Consider the following 15,576-nt stretch of genomic DNA (forward strand, 5'->3'; position numbering starts at 1 on the left):
TAGACAAAAAATCTGTAGAAAACATCAAAATGGAATGTTTTGATTTTCAAGGTAAATTTACATTTATTTAGCTAAGTCTTATATTCACAACTGTTTGCCCTAACTTACCTCAAGTATTTATTTATAGTTCCTATTTAATGTAGAACAAAACCAATTTTAGTGTTAACATTGCATCTCAGTAGTGTCTGAAACAAACCATTATGAGGAAAGGCGGTTCAGAATTTTGAATCTGAGTTTTGGGGATTTCAAGTGTATGTTCTTTTTGTCCCCTCCTCTTTCAGAATGTTAACATTTCTATTGTTTTTTAAATGACTAGCTTTTAAGTTTCTTAATACAAGTTTAACATGAACATACACAAAGTGTTACTTGTTAAGTGAACAGATACAAAATGTTATATGTTATGAACCAAACCACAGCCCAGTTGTTACTGATTGTTACCCTTAGTAGCTGCAGGAATAAATGGGCTCATGCCCCTAGAAATGTCAGCAGGGGCTTACCTGGAGGAGGTAATGGTAGTCCTGCCTTTTCACCAACCACCAAGACAGTTCTCTCTGAGCCTGCATTTCTGTCTGGCATTCTTTGGTAGACTTGGAGCCAAAAAGTTTCTTCTTGGAGCCTGTTTTGTATCAAATACAGGTGCACCAAAGAGAAGCTTTATAGTTTGCTTGGACCTGAAGCATTTGGAGATTCTCTAGTTGTGCTTGAGCAGGAACCTAGGGTGGTAGCCAAATACAGTATGATTTTGTGTGTACTTAAAGCATCCTAAATGACACAGAAATGTGATCATAGCTACTGATATATAGGTGCGTGTGTGTGTCTGCTAAGTCACTTCAGTTGTGTCCAACTCTTTGTGACCCCCTGGACTGTAGCCCGCCAGGCTCCTCTGTCCATGGGATTTTCCAGGCAAGAATACTGGAGTGGGTTGCCATCCCCTCCTCCAGGGGCTCTTCCTGACCCAGGGATTGAACGTGCATCTCTTAGGTCTCCTGCATTGGCAGGCGGGTTTTTTTTTTGTTTGTTTGTTTTTTACCACTGGCGCCCGCCACCTAGGAAGCCTCATAAAGGTGCATACTGAGTATTCTAAGTAGCGAAGTGAGTGAAGTCGCTCAGTCGTGTCCGACTCTTCGCGACCCCGTGGACTGCAGCCCACCAGGCTCCTCCGTCCATGGGATTTTCCAGGCAAGAGTACTAAGTAGCAGGTGGATATCAAAATACTGCATAACCCCAGGATTGTTTAGGATGCAGGCTTGCTATTCCTGTTATATGGATGGGTAGAGATTCTTTACACACATATAACTGCATTTCCTCTTTCTAGTTTGGAAGGGAGTGCCATGGCTGGCAAGGCGACATTTCTGGCCTCATGCACTTTATCTTTTCTATCTTCTCTGCTTTCCTTACCTTCTAGTATGCTGCTGGCTGTATCTATCCCAGACTTCTTGCCACATTGGAATGAGATCTGTGTATGTTTGAAGAGGTTATTTTAAGCACTTCATTTTTACTCAGCCCCACGAAGGGTCATTCGTGCTAAGTTGCTTCAGTCGTGGCTGACTCTGTACAACCTTATGGACTGTAGCCTGCCAGGCTCCTCTGTTCATGGGATTCTCCAGGCAAGAATACTGGAGTGGGTTGCCATGCCCTCCTCCAGGGGTTGTTCCCAGCCCAGGGATCGAACCCACGTCTCTTATGTCTCCTGCATTGGCAGGCGAGTTCTTTACCATTAGCAACCAGCTGGGAAGCCAGCTATGATGTAAACCCTCCCTGGGTATTTGCTTTTAAAACATTAAAAAATAAATGCCTCGGTGCTAGAAGTATTTGATGATGCATGCTCACTACAAAAATGCACCACTGACTTGACAGTATTTCACTGAACGGGCTGCATGTGCTTTGCTTTTAGAAATCTGGAGAGTTTCTCAGAAAATAAGCATTCATTACTCTCATTACCACAGTTAATTCATGAACTTAACGCTGCAAAAAAGAAGAGTGTAAGGAGGATTACTTTTTTTTATGGAAAACTCAGTGCTTTTGATATTTATTTTAGCAAGAATAATCAGATGCTAAAAATAATTTCAGAGAGAGGGGAAAAATATTTCAGATAATCTTTTCTTATTTCTTCTCCCCCAAAACCTTACACACATGTAAGGTGTTTTTATAATATTGAGATTTTGAAGGTGTTGTCTTTTTCTGGTATTCTACTATTACATATTGAAATTGAAGGAGAAGGTATTATTGAAAACTGAAGTAATTGCAGGGACATATTAAACCAAAGGGGTGAACAAAAGAAGTTTAAAGTTTGTATGTTGAAATGAAAGATAAGGATAATGGTAAGACTTTATAGTGGGCATTTTTCTTAAAATACATACCTCTACCCCAAATATTAATTTGGAAGCATGAGAATGGCAGATCAGCCACTGATTCTTTAGTTAAAGGAAAAGTGATAACTGTGTCCAATAACCTGGTGTTAGGGCCCTAGTGGCGTGTGTGTTCAGTGTGTGTGTTTTTGTGTATAGGGTGTGCTTGTGATGAAAGGCTGTTTTGAGTTGTTGCATAAAGAAATTTGATTTTGTGATTTTTAAAATGAATATTTATTTGGAGACCTCTTAGGGTAATGTACAAGATGTATAATTTCCTGTGTTTAATGAAATCTATTGTCATTGTACTAAGAAACATTGGTTTACAACATCTTGAATACTTGATTATTGCAAATTCAGAAAAAAAAGTTTAAAAAAAAAAGAATAAAATGTGTGTTGGATTGAAATTTGTTTGTCTCTTAAGATTTTGGGGGTTTGAAGAGATGAAGTAATGATGTCAATGTTTTCTCCCACTGTAGAGGCCCACCAGGGGCCTTCCCTGGTGGTCTAGTGGCTGGGACTCCATGCTCCCAGTGCCGGGGCCTTCATTCGATCCCTGGTTGGGGAACTAGATCCTGTATGCCACAACTAACCTGGTGCAGCCAAAAAAAAAAAAAAAAAAGACACAGGGATTAGATGAGGTTAAATGGGCCTCCACTTTCTCTGGAAAATGGCACAAATGAAATGGCACAAATTTCATTTCATTTTCCTTACCTAACTGGTAACTTTTCCTTGAAGCCAAATTGGGACTATAGTTTTTAGGAACTTGTGGTAGCATATTTTCTGAGTCACTAAAGAGAATAATTCTAAGCATTTCATCTTTTATCTATTTAAATTCAAACAAAATTTGGAGTTACAGAACTGTATGCCTTGAATATGGTTGGTGTTAGTCAGGATAGGCTATGTCATACTTAAATAACATGCCAGTCCCCAAATCTCAGTGGCTTCATAGCACAAAATTCATTTCTCATTAATAAGACACATCTGTGTGGGTCTGTTCTAGAGTCCTTCAGGGACCCAGCCTGACAGAGGCTCCCTCATCTTGAAGTTGCACAATTTGGAACTTTCAGAGATGGTTTTGGTTGTTAGAGGCAAGGAAGAAGCATAGAGAAAGGCAAAGGGGCTTTTCTGTGTCTCAGACTGGAAGTGACACACTGTATTCCTCTGAACTAGAGGTGTGTCCCTGCTTAACTGCTGGGTCCTGGAAGTGTTGGGGAGCAGATAGCAGGCATTTGATGGATGTTACTCTTTGCCACCAAGTTGACCATGATAGGTTTAAGGGTATTTCCAAAGGAGTGCAACTCATGAGTCTGTTGTTACTTAGTTGCTAAGTTGTATCCGACTGTTTTGCCACCCCAAGGACTGTAGCCTGACAGGCTCCTCTGTCCATGGTGTTTTCCAGGCAAGAATACTGGAGTGGGTGGCCATTTACTTTTCTAGGGGATTTTCGAACCCAGCGGTCAAACCTAAAGTCTTTGCAGGTGAACTCTTTACCACTGAGCCACCTGGGAAGCAACTCATGAGTCTAAGAATTGATAAACCAAAGGAAAGTCTCAAGCATAAAAAAGAATGATTTCCAAAGGAATAAATATAAAAACTTGATCACCAAAGCAGTTAAAAGCCCCGTTCCCCTAGTCTCTACTGAATAACAAGCTGATCATTGCTCATGGCGGCCAGGAGCTGGCCTGAGCCTAGAGGAAGAATTTGTGGTCAGACTCCAACCCCCATGGGGAAAAAGCACTGGATTTTGAGGGCTTATCTGAAGGGTAACAGCATTTTCTAAGTGTACTGGCATCTCAAACTTTTGGGTGAGAGGCAGAAGGAGCTAAATGAGCCTTGGAAATAACAGCATGACTCATGGACTGAGATGCAAAGTGGCTATATTTAGAACCCAGCTCCGGAGCACTCAATAGGTGGAAAGCAGGACAATTGATTTCCATTTACCACCCCCTTGCACACCTAAACTAAAAGGTCACAGTAGCCCAAGATACATGGATAATTGGAGGGAGTCTGTGCTTCTGTACTGATTTCTGGGCAAAACTTTCTTTTCCTCCATGGCTTTGTGTATTTAACAAAAGAGCCATTTATGCAAAGACCAAATAGTAACCCCTATCCAAGTATACTGTCTTCTCTGGATTTCCCTTGAATCTCTTCGATAGCCCACACCTTCAAGGGAGAAGCAGAGCCATTCTGGATATTACACCATTTGAAATAAACACAGAAGGAAAACAGTTTCTTTTTAAGGAATGAAGACAGCAGAAATGTTTTGAATGTGACAACTCATCTTCCATGCTTCAGCCCCAGACTTGGTAAAACCTCAGCATTTTCAGAGCAGTTAAAAAGCATTCAGTTCCTTTTGGTCTTTAAAAAATTGCCCGCTGGGCAGAGACGGCCTCCGTAGCTTGGTTTATGGGAGCCAAAAAACATTTTTAATTGCACAGAGTCATGGGGAAGCAAGGAGATCGATATTCGGGGCTCACTCTTGAATTTAAACATCAAAGTTTGATGCAATCCCTGCTAATAATACCAATATAAATCAGTAGAAAGCTAAACTGTTCTTTGGCCTCCTGGAATGGCTAAAATCCTAGGCACTGAAGAAAGAGCAAGCCTGCCATGGATCAAGTTGTTCTAGATGTTTTCTTAGAGATATGGTAGAGCTACTACTTTAGAAATCAATATAAAGGGCTGCTTTGCCAAGGGTCTAGGCCCTGGGACCCAGCAGAGGTCTTTAGTTGCAATAGAGTGACATCTAATGGTCATTATGGAAAAACACAAGCTGTAATCTCTTAACCCTTCAGATTCCCTGGCTGGACTTGGGTGGCTCTGTTGTTGTTCTGGTGTTGTGTCCAACTCTTCGTGACCCCATGGACTGCAGCACGCCAGCCTTGCCTGTCCTTCACTGTCTCCCAGAGTTTGCCCAAACTCATGTCCACTGAGTCGGTGATGCTATCTAACCATCATCTTCTGCCGCCCCCTTCTCCTCCTGCCCTCAATCCTTCCCAGCATCAGGGTCTTTTCCAATGAGTCAACTTTTCACGTGAGTTGGTCGAAGTATTGGAGCTTTAGCTTCAGCTTCAGCATCAGTCCTTCCAATGAATATTCAGGGTTGATTTCCTTTAGGATTGACTGGTTTGATTTCCTGGTGGCCTAAGAGACTCTCAAGAGTCTTCTCCAGCACAGAATCTTCCGCAGTTCGATTTGGGTTTGATCCCTGAGTCAGGAAGTTCCCCTTGAGGAGGAAATGGCAACCCATTCCAGTATTCTTGCCTGGGAAATCCTATGGATACACTGAGGATTCTAAGGACACAAATGCTCTGCCTTACAGGAGAACAGAGGAACCAGAAATCAAATTGCCAACATCTGCTGGATCATCAAAAAACCAAGAGAGTTTCAGAAAAACATCCACTTCTGCTTTATTGACTATGCCAAAGCCTTTGACTGTGTGGATCACGACAAACTGTGGAAAATTCTTCAAGAGATGGGAATACCAGACCACCTGATCTGCCTCCTGAGAAATCTGTATGCAGCTCAAGAAGCAATAGTTAGACCTGGGCATGGAACAACAGACGGGTTGTAAATCGGGAAAGGAGTACGTCAAGGCTGTATATTGTCACCCTGCTCATTTAACTTTATGCAGAGTACATCATGAGAAATGCTGGGCTGGAAGAAGCACAAGCTGGAATCAAAATTGCTAGGAGAAATGTCAATAACCTTAGATATGCAGATAACATCACCGTTATGGCAGAAAGTGAAGAAGAACTGAAGAGCCTCTTGATGAAAATGAAAGAGGAGAGTGAAAAAATTGGCGTAAAACTCAAAATTCAGAAAACTTAGATCATGGCATGCAGTCTCATCACTTCATGGCAAATAGATGGGGAAACAGTAGAAATAGTGACAGACTTCATTTTTGGGGGCTCCAAAATCGCTGCAGATGGTGACTTCAGCCATGAAATTTAAAGATGTTTGCTCCTTGGAAGAAAAGCTAAGACCGATCTAGACAGCATATTAAAAAGCAGAGACATTACTTTGCCAACAAAGGTCCATCTAGTCAAGGCTATGGTTTTTCCGGTGGTCGTGTATGGATGTGAGAGATGGACTATAAAGAAAGCTGAGCACTGAAGAACTGATGCTTTTGAACTGTGGTGTCCGAGAAGACTCTTGAGAGTCCCTTGGACTGCAAGGAGATCAATCAAGTCAATCCTAAAGGAAATCAATCCTGACTATTCATTGGAAGGACTGTTGCTGAAGCTGAAACTCCAATACTTTGGCCACCTGATGTGAAGAACTGACTCATTTGAAAAGACCCTGATGCTGGGAAAGATTGAAGGCAGGAATGGGAGTGGACGACAGAGGAGAGATGGTTGGATGGCATCACCAACTCTACGGACCAACTCTATGGAGTTACTCCTGAGTAAACTCTAGGAGTTGGTGATGGACAGGGAAGCCTGGCATACTGCAATCCATGGGGTCGCAAAGAGTTGGACATGACTGAGCCACTGAACTGACTGGAGAACAGTTTGAGCAGATTCCAGTAGATAGTGAAGGACAGAGAGGCCTGGCATGTTGCAGTTCATGGGGTCACGAAAGAGTCAGACACAACTTAGCACCTGAACAACAACAGAGCTACCTAAGTTTAACCCAGGAACCAGAAGGGCTGAGATGTTGGAGAACTGTCCCAAGGAATTAGCACTGTCTTTCTTGGGCATGTTTTGGAAAAGCAGCCTGTCTGCTGAGTGTCTGCCATCCTTGACTCAAACCTATTTTATAGTCAAAGAAGCTGTGTTGGAGTGCTTATGTGACTTTTCCAAGCTCACGCAGAAAGTAAAAACTAGAGTTTGTGGTGAAGTTAGTCTTCTATAATTTCATGCCTGTCAGTCTTTCCACTACTGACCAGATGGGGTCCCCACTGTGGCCTCTGTTTTCATGGATTTGGGGTGCGTGTGTGTGTGTGTGTGTGTGTGCCCCCATGTGTGTTGAAATGGGGAAAGTGGACAGGGCTGGCCCTCAACTCTGCTAAATCTCTTTCTCTTCTAAACCCATGGGGAGCACACAGGTGGCCATCAGCACACCTCTTCTGGGCATCAGCTTTGTCACAGATTACAGGAGACCCGCCTGCCAGCAAATCTCCAGGGGGCCTTTCGAGATCTGAATAGTTTCCCTCAAGCCCTTTATGCAAAGTAGCTACTTAAACAGAAGTAGAAATAGTTATTGAACCACAGTGGAATTTCCTCCAGGATAGCAACATTTGGTTTATTCACATCTTGTGGGACAGGAACAAGGAAGGCACAAGGATGCGTCTTTGGACAGCACTATTACCTTGGATTCTTCTCTCATGAAATCGTGGTGTTAGGACTGGAAAGTGTCCCCTCAAAATTCATATATTGAAGCCCTAATCTCCTGTGTGACTGTATCTGGAAAGAGGATTTTAAAGAGGTGAAATTAAATGAAGTCCTGATGGTGGAGCCCTGATCTAGTATGACTAGTGTTTTCGTAAGAAAAAGAGCCCCACCCCCACCGGGAAATGTACACACGGAGAAAAGGACATGTGAGGATACAGAAGAAAGTGGTCCTCTGCCAGCCGAGGAGAGATGTCTCTGGGGAAACCGTACCTGCCGATACCTTGGTCTTGGATTTCTAGTCTCCAGGAGTGACAAAATAAATTTCTGTTGTGTAAGCCACCCAGTCTGGTTCTGTTATAGCAAACAGATAAAGATGGTTTGGGGTTTCCCTGGTGGTTCAGTGGTAAAGAATCCACCTGCCAATGCAGGAGACATGGGTTCAATCCCTGGAGGAGGGCGTGGCATCCCACTCTAGTATTCTTGCCTGGAGAATTCCATGGACAGAGGAGCCTGGTGGGTTACAGTCCATGGGGTCATAAAGAGTTGGACGCGACTGAGCACTCATTTACAGATGGTTTCCTTCATTATCCAGGGGTTGAACTGGCAGGTCCCAAAGTTCTTTTTTTTTTTTTTTTTTTTTACTATTAACGTTCTGAGCTCTGGACATGTCACAGATTGTTAGCCTCTCTATCTGAAGGGGAAAAAGCTCCTCAGGAGATCTAGAATAGAAGGAGGTATATGGAACTCGTCAATCAGAAAACTTGAGGTCTTGGAAGGCGGTGAGGAATTCACCAAATTTCATGGTCACCAAAGAATTCAAACTTCCTTCTTTAGGGAGGGGAGTGGTGTGTCCTCTTGGTTTTGAAAAACTCCCATTTCTGCTGCCTAAGACTGGCTACATAATTTGCAAGTTCAGTGAAAAATGGGAACATGGGGTCCCTTGTTCAAAGACTACCGAGAATTTCAAGATGGCAACCGTAGAGAATTCAGCCCAGCGCTGGCCCCTTTGTAGCTGCCCAGGCTGCCTGCCCAGGGAAGCCGCCCTCGACTGCCTCTGCTACACCCCTCTGGACACCAGTGAGGCAAATCCATGTTGAAATCATCAACTGGAGAATGTTCTATAACATACACTGACTTTGGATCAATTTTTCAAATAAGGATAATGTTTAATCATATACATTGAGGGACTTCCCTGGTGGCCTAGTGGTTAAGGTTCTGTGCTCCCAATGCAGGGAGCACAGGTTCCATCCCTGGTTGCGGAACTAAGATCCCACAGGCCACAAGGTGTGGTAAAAAAAAAAAAAAGTGAAAAAAGAAATTATGTACATTTAAAAAGAAAAAAGAAATTATGTACATTTAGATCAGGACTCCATTTTACTGGGATGAGTGTACCACAGAAACTTGGTTAAGTTCATTTCTCTGAAACGGGTAAAGTTTAAACTCCTTTTATTTCAAGAAATAGTGCCTCTAGACTTTCCTGAAGCCAGAATTGTTCTATAAAAGTATCACAGAATATTACACAAGATTTTAAAAAACACAATATGCTTCCTAATAACTTGAAACCTTTTTTTACAAAGCACGTCATTCATGACCATAAATATGTTTCATCTGTCATTCAGCCGGTGACACACACATCTGATAAAGAGTTAATTTTAACATATGTACAGAGTCTATGATAAAGACAAAGTTATCAAAGATTCAACTCTAACATATCAGGTTTTCTTTAAAAGAGTTTACCTTAAACACGTAAAGGTAACATAACTTACCTATGCATTTGATTATCTAAAAATAAAATGAAAATTACCATTAAGCTAAAAAATACCTTCTTGGGAAGTTGGCTAGGATACTGCAAACTCTCAGTGAGGTAATAATCCTTTTGCTGGTACTGAAACATCTAAATAGGACAAATATTTTCAAGAACACAGAATTTCAAAAGCAGTTTTCACTTATGCCTTAAAAAAAATCAGAACCTGGGGAAGGCCTTAAAAGTAACCATAGAACACATATGGTGCATTTAAATTATGAAACATTCATGAGTTTGTTTTACTGAAAAAAAAAAAATTTTTTTTCTTATATAAATTCAAAACTAGATATATTTTCTCAACACTTAAGCTTACTAGCCAGGTCAAGAAAACAAAACAAAGATTAAAAAAAAAGTCTTCAGTCCTTTTATCCTGTTAAGCAAATAATAAAAATTTAGCAGTTTTAAAGCAGATGATGAACACTTTGAGGCTAGGCACAGAGAAAGCAGGCAATCTTTGTTTTGTTTATTTGTTTATTTTTACCGCCAACATCCTTAGCCATGCCTTTCTGCTAATCGATTTTAGCAAGTCGAGGTAAAACACATGCATTATTTTCTGGCAAAAGCGTACGCTGAACAAGATGTGATGATACTGTCTGTCATCCCTGGGGTCCATTTTCCTTTGTCACACTGAGAGCAAGCAGTGACGCTGTGACAAGCCTGGGGAAAAAAATAAGACTAACCAAACAGACATGGCATTCCCATCTCAAAGTGCAAAAATCACTGGGTGAAAAGCGAGGGCACTGAAAAATTCCAGTGGTTAAAAATGAATTGAAACCACATTACGCACGCAGTGGAAAACGGATTGAAATTTCACCGAGGATGTCAATTTCAGAAACTCACAAAGGCACAATTCTAGCCATCTTGACTGGATAACATTTGTATACACACATCCCTAGAACTCTCAAAGGTTAATACTGTTTTAGTGCCCCCAAACAAACAAAACCCCACAAATGCACCTTTCTCTCTATTCTTGACAGTGACTTAGAAGACCAAGTCCCTAGGTGCGTGCCGCTCGTGTCCGCACTGACTTCCGCTGCACAGGTGTACCTGGGGCAGTTTGGAATGCTGGCTGTCATGACCACCTTTATTAGTTTACTAAGAACAAATTAAAAAAAAATACTGTGTTTAGGGTAAGGCCACATGGCATCTAATCAGAGGAGAGTGGAAACGAGGCACTGCCTTCTAGACTCTGTAGGCTCCCGGCCCTGTGGTTCTTCTCCACTTGGTTTGACATCCTCTCTGTGATGCTGGAGGAAACAGGCGGCCCCCTGGTGGACTCTCTGATCACCAGATCAGTGGAGTTAACATCAGGACGTGCAGAAAGAAGCAGCTGATCTTCGGAAATATCTTCCTTTGGATGACCATCCTGGGGACGGCCCTTCTGCTGCCTGGGTCTAGGCTGCCCCAGCTCTGTCATGCCATTGCCGCTGAAATCAGTTTCAAGGTGATTGATCCCTTCATGCTCCATCCATTTGTCAGTTTTATGATTTCTCCAGTGTTCAGAATCCAAACGATGAACTTCGGGAATGTCGTTGTTCCATTCAAGTTGACTGTCTGGACTGAATGTTGGTCGGCTGGAATGCAGGGTGGGAAGGTCAGCCAGCAAGGTCAAAGGAGGCGCTTCCCCAACCCTACCCCGGGGGTCTTCATCCATCTCTGCTGGGGCTGAGAGGTCAGCAGACACAGCCAGGAGCCCATCACTTGGAGCACTTTTAGTCTCATTGGCTTGGTTTTGCTCATGGTGACTGTTTAGCAGTGCAAATACTCTATCTACATCCTTCAAGTAATTAGTCCAGTCAGCCAGACTAAGTCTATAGTTTCGTCTGTCCTTGTAGGCGCTTCCATTCATGCTGTATACATCCTCCGGGTCTTGCCAGTTGCCGTCTGCAGTGAGACTGGGCAGATTAACCTTCCCATCCATCCCATAACTGTCCTCTGTGAAGAGAGATGAAGGTGGATCATTAGTGAGAAAACATGTTCAACCTATTGAATAAGCAACTTGCATTGTTTTTGTGGCACAAAGCAATTTGAAATAAAACACGGAAAAGTATGTGTCTCTAGTAATTTGTTATCAAGGACTGGCCTTAGGTTACGGAAGTGACTGAATGAGAATGAACTTTGGAAAGAAGGCTGAACGAGTGAGGAATTCTATAACAGGCTTGGCTGCTACTGGGAATACACTGGTATTACCTGTCAGGGGGCTTATGTTTTACTCCTGGCTCTACTCAAGTCACCAATGTAACCAGGAAATCAAGTGTGTTAGTCTCTCTGAGTCTTGGTTCCTCATCTACCAAATATAGCTATGTGTTAAAACCTTTATTACATACAGAGCTGCTAGATGAATGATGTTTCAAAGTAATTTAATGTAATAGACAACACTTTGTAAGATATTTTTATTTTATTATTTTATACTCCTTGACAGTATAAAAACACATTTGAATGCAGTTAAATATTTGCATCTATTTAACTTCAAATTAGATAGATCTGTTTCTTTGATCGTTTTTTTTTTTTTCTTTCCTCTAAAAATTCTATCCTTTAAAGAAACCAACCACTGAGTGGTTTTGCACAGCATTCAATGAACCCACTGGCTTTCTCGCTCTGATTTTTCTACATCATCAAAATGACTATAGTTCTGCAGAAAACAATGTCTTTTCCCTAGGTGTGCCCAAGTACCACTTATGAAGAGGTGGCCTAGATGAAGGCAATGAACTACCTAGAAAGCAATACAGAGAATCCTAGAATCTTCAAATTACCTGTAAGTTAAAAAAAAAAAATTAATACCAAATGCCAGTAGAGCTGTGTGTCAAACTTTGGGCACCAGCCCCGGGAAGACTGTATAGAAAAGAAAAGAAGGAAGTGAGAATGCAGTCAAAGATAGATTTGAAACCATTGCTGGAAAGAACGTCAACCTGTGGTATAAAACTCTGTAGAGTCTTGGTAAATTGTGGTTGCGAATGAAGAAAAGACTGAAGGGAGCATGAATGGAGATGACAATCTTGAAAGGCATCACTTTGGGGGAAAAAGGATACAAAGGAAGAGAGAAATGGCCTTCGAAAACTGGGTGATAAAGGAAAAAAGAAGCCAAAAGGGTGCAATTTCAGTCCTGTAATAAAAAAGAGAAACGGACAAACTGGAGGACACACAACCTCTTATAACCCCATCCCCAAATAATAATGCAATAAAAAGTGAAAAAAAAAAGTATGCTTGGTTACACTGACAGAATAGGATCTTCTTAAACTAGGCATCTTGGAAATACTTGAAGTCCCTGAAATTAATAAAAGCAGTCTAAATGTAAACAAAATTATTACAAAAGAACATAGAAAAAAAGTATAAAAAGTCTACCATCTTATGAAAATGCCCCTGCCAAAATAAACCCGAAAGTGAAGAAAACCATAATGTAACACTGTTAAGTAAATAAAATCTTCTCAATCAAGTATCCCAGGATGTGAAAGCCACCTTAGATCAAACATGAACCGAGGGTCGTATATCCAGCCAACCTCTCCCTTAAGTATCAAGGCTACAGGAAAACAGTTTCAAACATGGAAGAATGCAAAGAACATGGAACACATCAGGTCATCTTGAACAGTCTCCCAGAGGGTGAGTTTCATTCAATCAAGAAATCACTGGGGAAACATCGGCAAAAGGATGGGTGGTGAGCGTTTAACACATTTATCAGATCCAGGAGTGAAAAAAATTAATAAGGCAAAGAACAGAAAAATGACATATCTAATTCATAAATATTGATAATAAATCAAAACCCTGTTTTTTTTTTAAGAAAAAGGATCCCAACAGTAACTAGCTCACCTCATTATGAAAAAAGGCACCAATTTCAAATAGACAAAATAGAAAATGACAAGGCAGAAATAATGATTGAAATATACAAAATTTAAAAAGTAAACAAGTACTCTGCAGATATCAAAGCAAATCAATGGAAAAAACTTAGATGAAATAGATAATTGTCTAGGAAAACATGTTTTATTGAAATTGATCCAATAGAGGTAGAAAGTTTAAACAGAACAAGTCCCAAAGAAGGAAAATAAAGGTTTATTACCTTTATATAATTATATAAGTTTATAAAAAGTACTTAAGAACTTTCTATCAGAGTTATAAGAACTACACTACAAAGAAGCTTCCCTGGTGGCTCAGCAGTAAAGAATCCACCTGCCAATGCAGAAGACACAGGTTCAGTCCCTGGGTTGGGAAGAGCCCCTGGAGGCGGACATGGCAACCTACTCTACTATTCTTGCTTGGAGAATTCTACGGACAGAGGAGCCTGGCAGGCTATAGTCCATCGGGTTGCAGAGAGTTGGACGTGACTTAGCGACTAAAACAACGAACAATGAAGAAACAACAGGTCACTATAGTTTTGCAGGAGAATTTTATCAAGCCTTCAAGGAAAAGAACATCTCAATGCTATACTAACTGTTCCAGAGCATAGAAGATCAAAGAAAACTCTGAAGCTCTTTCTACGAAGCAAGTCTAACCTTGTTCGCTGTGGCAGGCAGAAGAGTGTACTCACCTTTCAAAGATGTCCACATCCTAATCCCCAGAAACTAGGTATTGTTGCCTTACATGCAAAAAGGACTGTACAAATTCAAACTAAGTTATGGATTCTGAGGTGAGGAGGTTATCCTAGCCAGGTGGGGCCAATGTCATCCCGAAGATCCTTTTTAGGAAAAGGAGGGCAAGTGAATCAGAGAAAATGTGACCTTGGAAGCAAAGGTTGGCAGGGGAACAGGTAGGTATTGAGACTTGAAGACACTGAATTTTCAACTTTGAAGATGGAGGAAAGGGCCGTGAACAAGGAATCCAGGAAGCTTCTAGAAGCTGGAAAAGGCAAGGAAATGGACTCTTCTCTAGAGGCCCTAGAAGGAATACAGTGATTTTAGCCCAGTAAACCATTTCAGACTTCTAACTTCTAGAAATGTCAGAGAATACGTTTGTGTTGCTTTAGGGCATGGGGTAGGTATCACTTGATGGCATGGTGGTAAAGAATCTGCCTGCAAAGCGGAGATGCTGGTTTGATCTCTGGGTCAGGAAGATCCCCTGGAGAAAGAAACAGCAACCCACTCCAGTATTCTTGCCTGGGAAATCCCATGGACAGAGGAGCCTGGCAGGCTGCAGTACATGAAGTTGCAAAGAATCTGACACAACTTAGCAGCTAAACAACAACAGGCATGGGGTAATCATGAGTTATGACAGTGATAGGAAACCAATACCTAAAAAGATAACCTAGCATAAACACAAAGACAGTTTCAGACTGAATCATTTATAAGAAGACACAAAAATCCTAAATAAAATATTAGTGACGAGAATTCAATAGTATATTAAGAGAGTAACACATGATGGTCAAGCAAAATTTATTCCAGAAATGGAAGGTTAGTTGGTCTACTCTTAGCAATCTATTAACATAACATATCATATTAGTAGATCTGAAAAGAAAAATTATCTGAGTAACTCCATAAATGCTGAAAATGTTTGACAACCTCAACATTCAATAAATACTAAAAACACTAAAAAATACTAGAAAAGAATTGATGGCTATTTCCCCAACATAACAAAAACATATATATCTTAGTCCTAAAGCCCGCTTCTCACTTCACTTCATGGAAAAATCCTGAAATTACTTTCACTAAGAACAGGGACAAAGTAACATTGTACTGAAAATATTAGCTTATTCAATTAGATAAATCGATGAGACACATAAATGGGAAAACAAGCAAAGCTATCTCTGCAAATGTTTGACAGTATACCTGGGAAATTGAAGAGAATACATGACAAAGCTGACTGAAAAAAATTTTTAAGGTAGCAGGTAGTAAAATTAATGTACAGAAACCAATAGCCCTCATATACATAAACAATTATCAAGTAGACGGTTTAATGGTGGATGAAAACTTTATGTAGTTACAAAAAAGATAAAGTGCTTATAAATACACTTAACAAGAAATGTGCAAAACCTTTAAGAAAATACTTTTTAAAAGCTTCTGAAAGACCCATAAATATACTTGACCAAATGGAAAAATGTCCTTTGTTTGACAGAGCATGACAAAGATATAAATTCTTTACAATAAACAATATTTTACAA

At 40.8% G+C, this 15,576-nt stretch overlaps 1 protein-coding gene across 5 annotated transcripts in view; it reads right to left on the reverse strand.

Moving 5' to 3' along the window:
- Positions 1–9,116: 9,116 nt before the first annotated feature.
- SULF1 (sulfatase 1) overlaps positions 9,117–15,576 on the reverse strand; it is a 198,377-nt gene continuing 191,917 nt past the window's right edge. For 4 of the 5 annotated variants that reach the window (XM_070382292.1, XM_070382293.1, XM_070382295.1 and 1 more), the window contains one exon: positions 11,249–11,426. In XM_070382292.1, the coding sequence (XP_070238393.1) occupies positions 11,396–11,426 (31 nt within the window). In that variant the 3' untranslated portion in view covers positions 11,249–11,395. Of the gene's footprint in view, positions 11,427–15,576 lie in introns of all 5 variants that reach the window. The other variant, XM_070382297.1, reaches the window with a different exon arrangement.

This window comes from Bos mutus, chromosome 14 (genome assembly GCF_027580195.1).
Source record: "Bos mutus isolate GX-2022 chromosome 14, NWIPB_WYAK_1.1, whole genome shotgun sequence".
Classification (NCBI taxonomy): Eukaryota; Metazoa; Chordata; class Mammalia; order Artiodactyla; family Bovidae; genus Bos; species Bos mutus.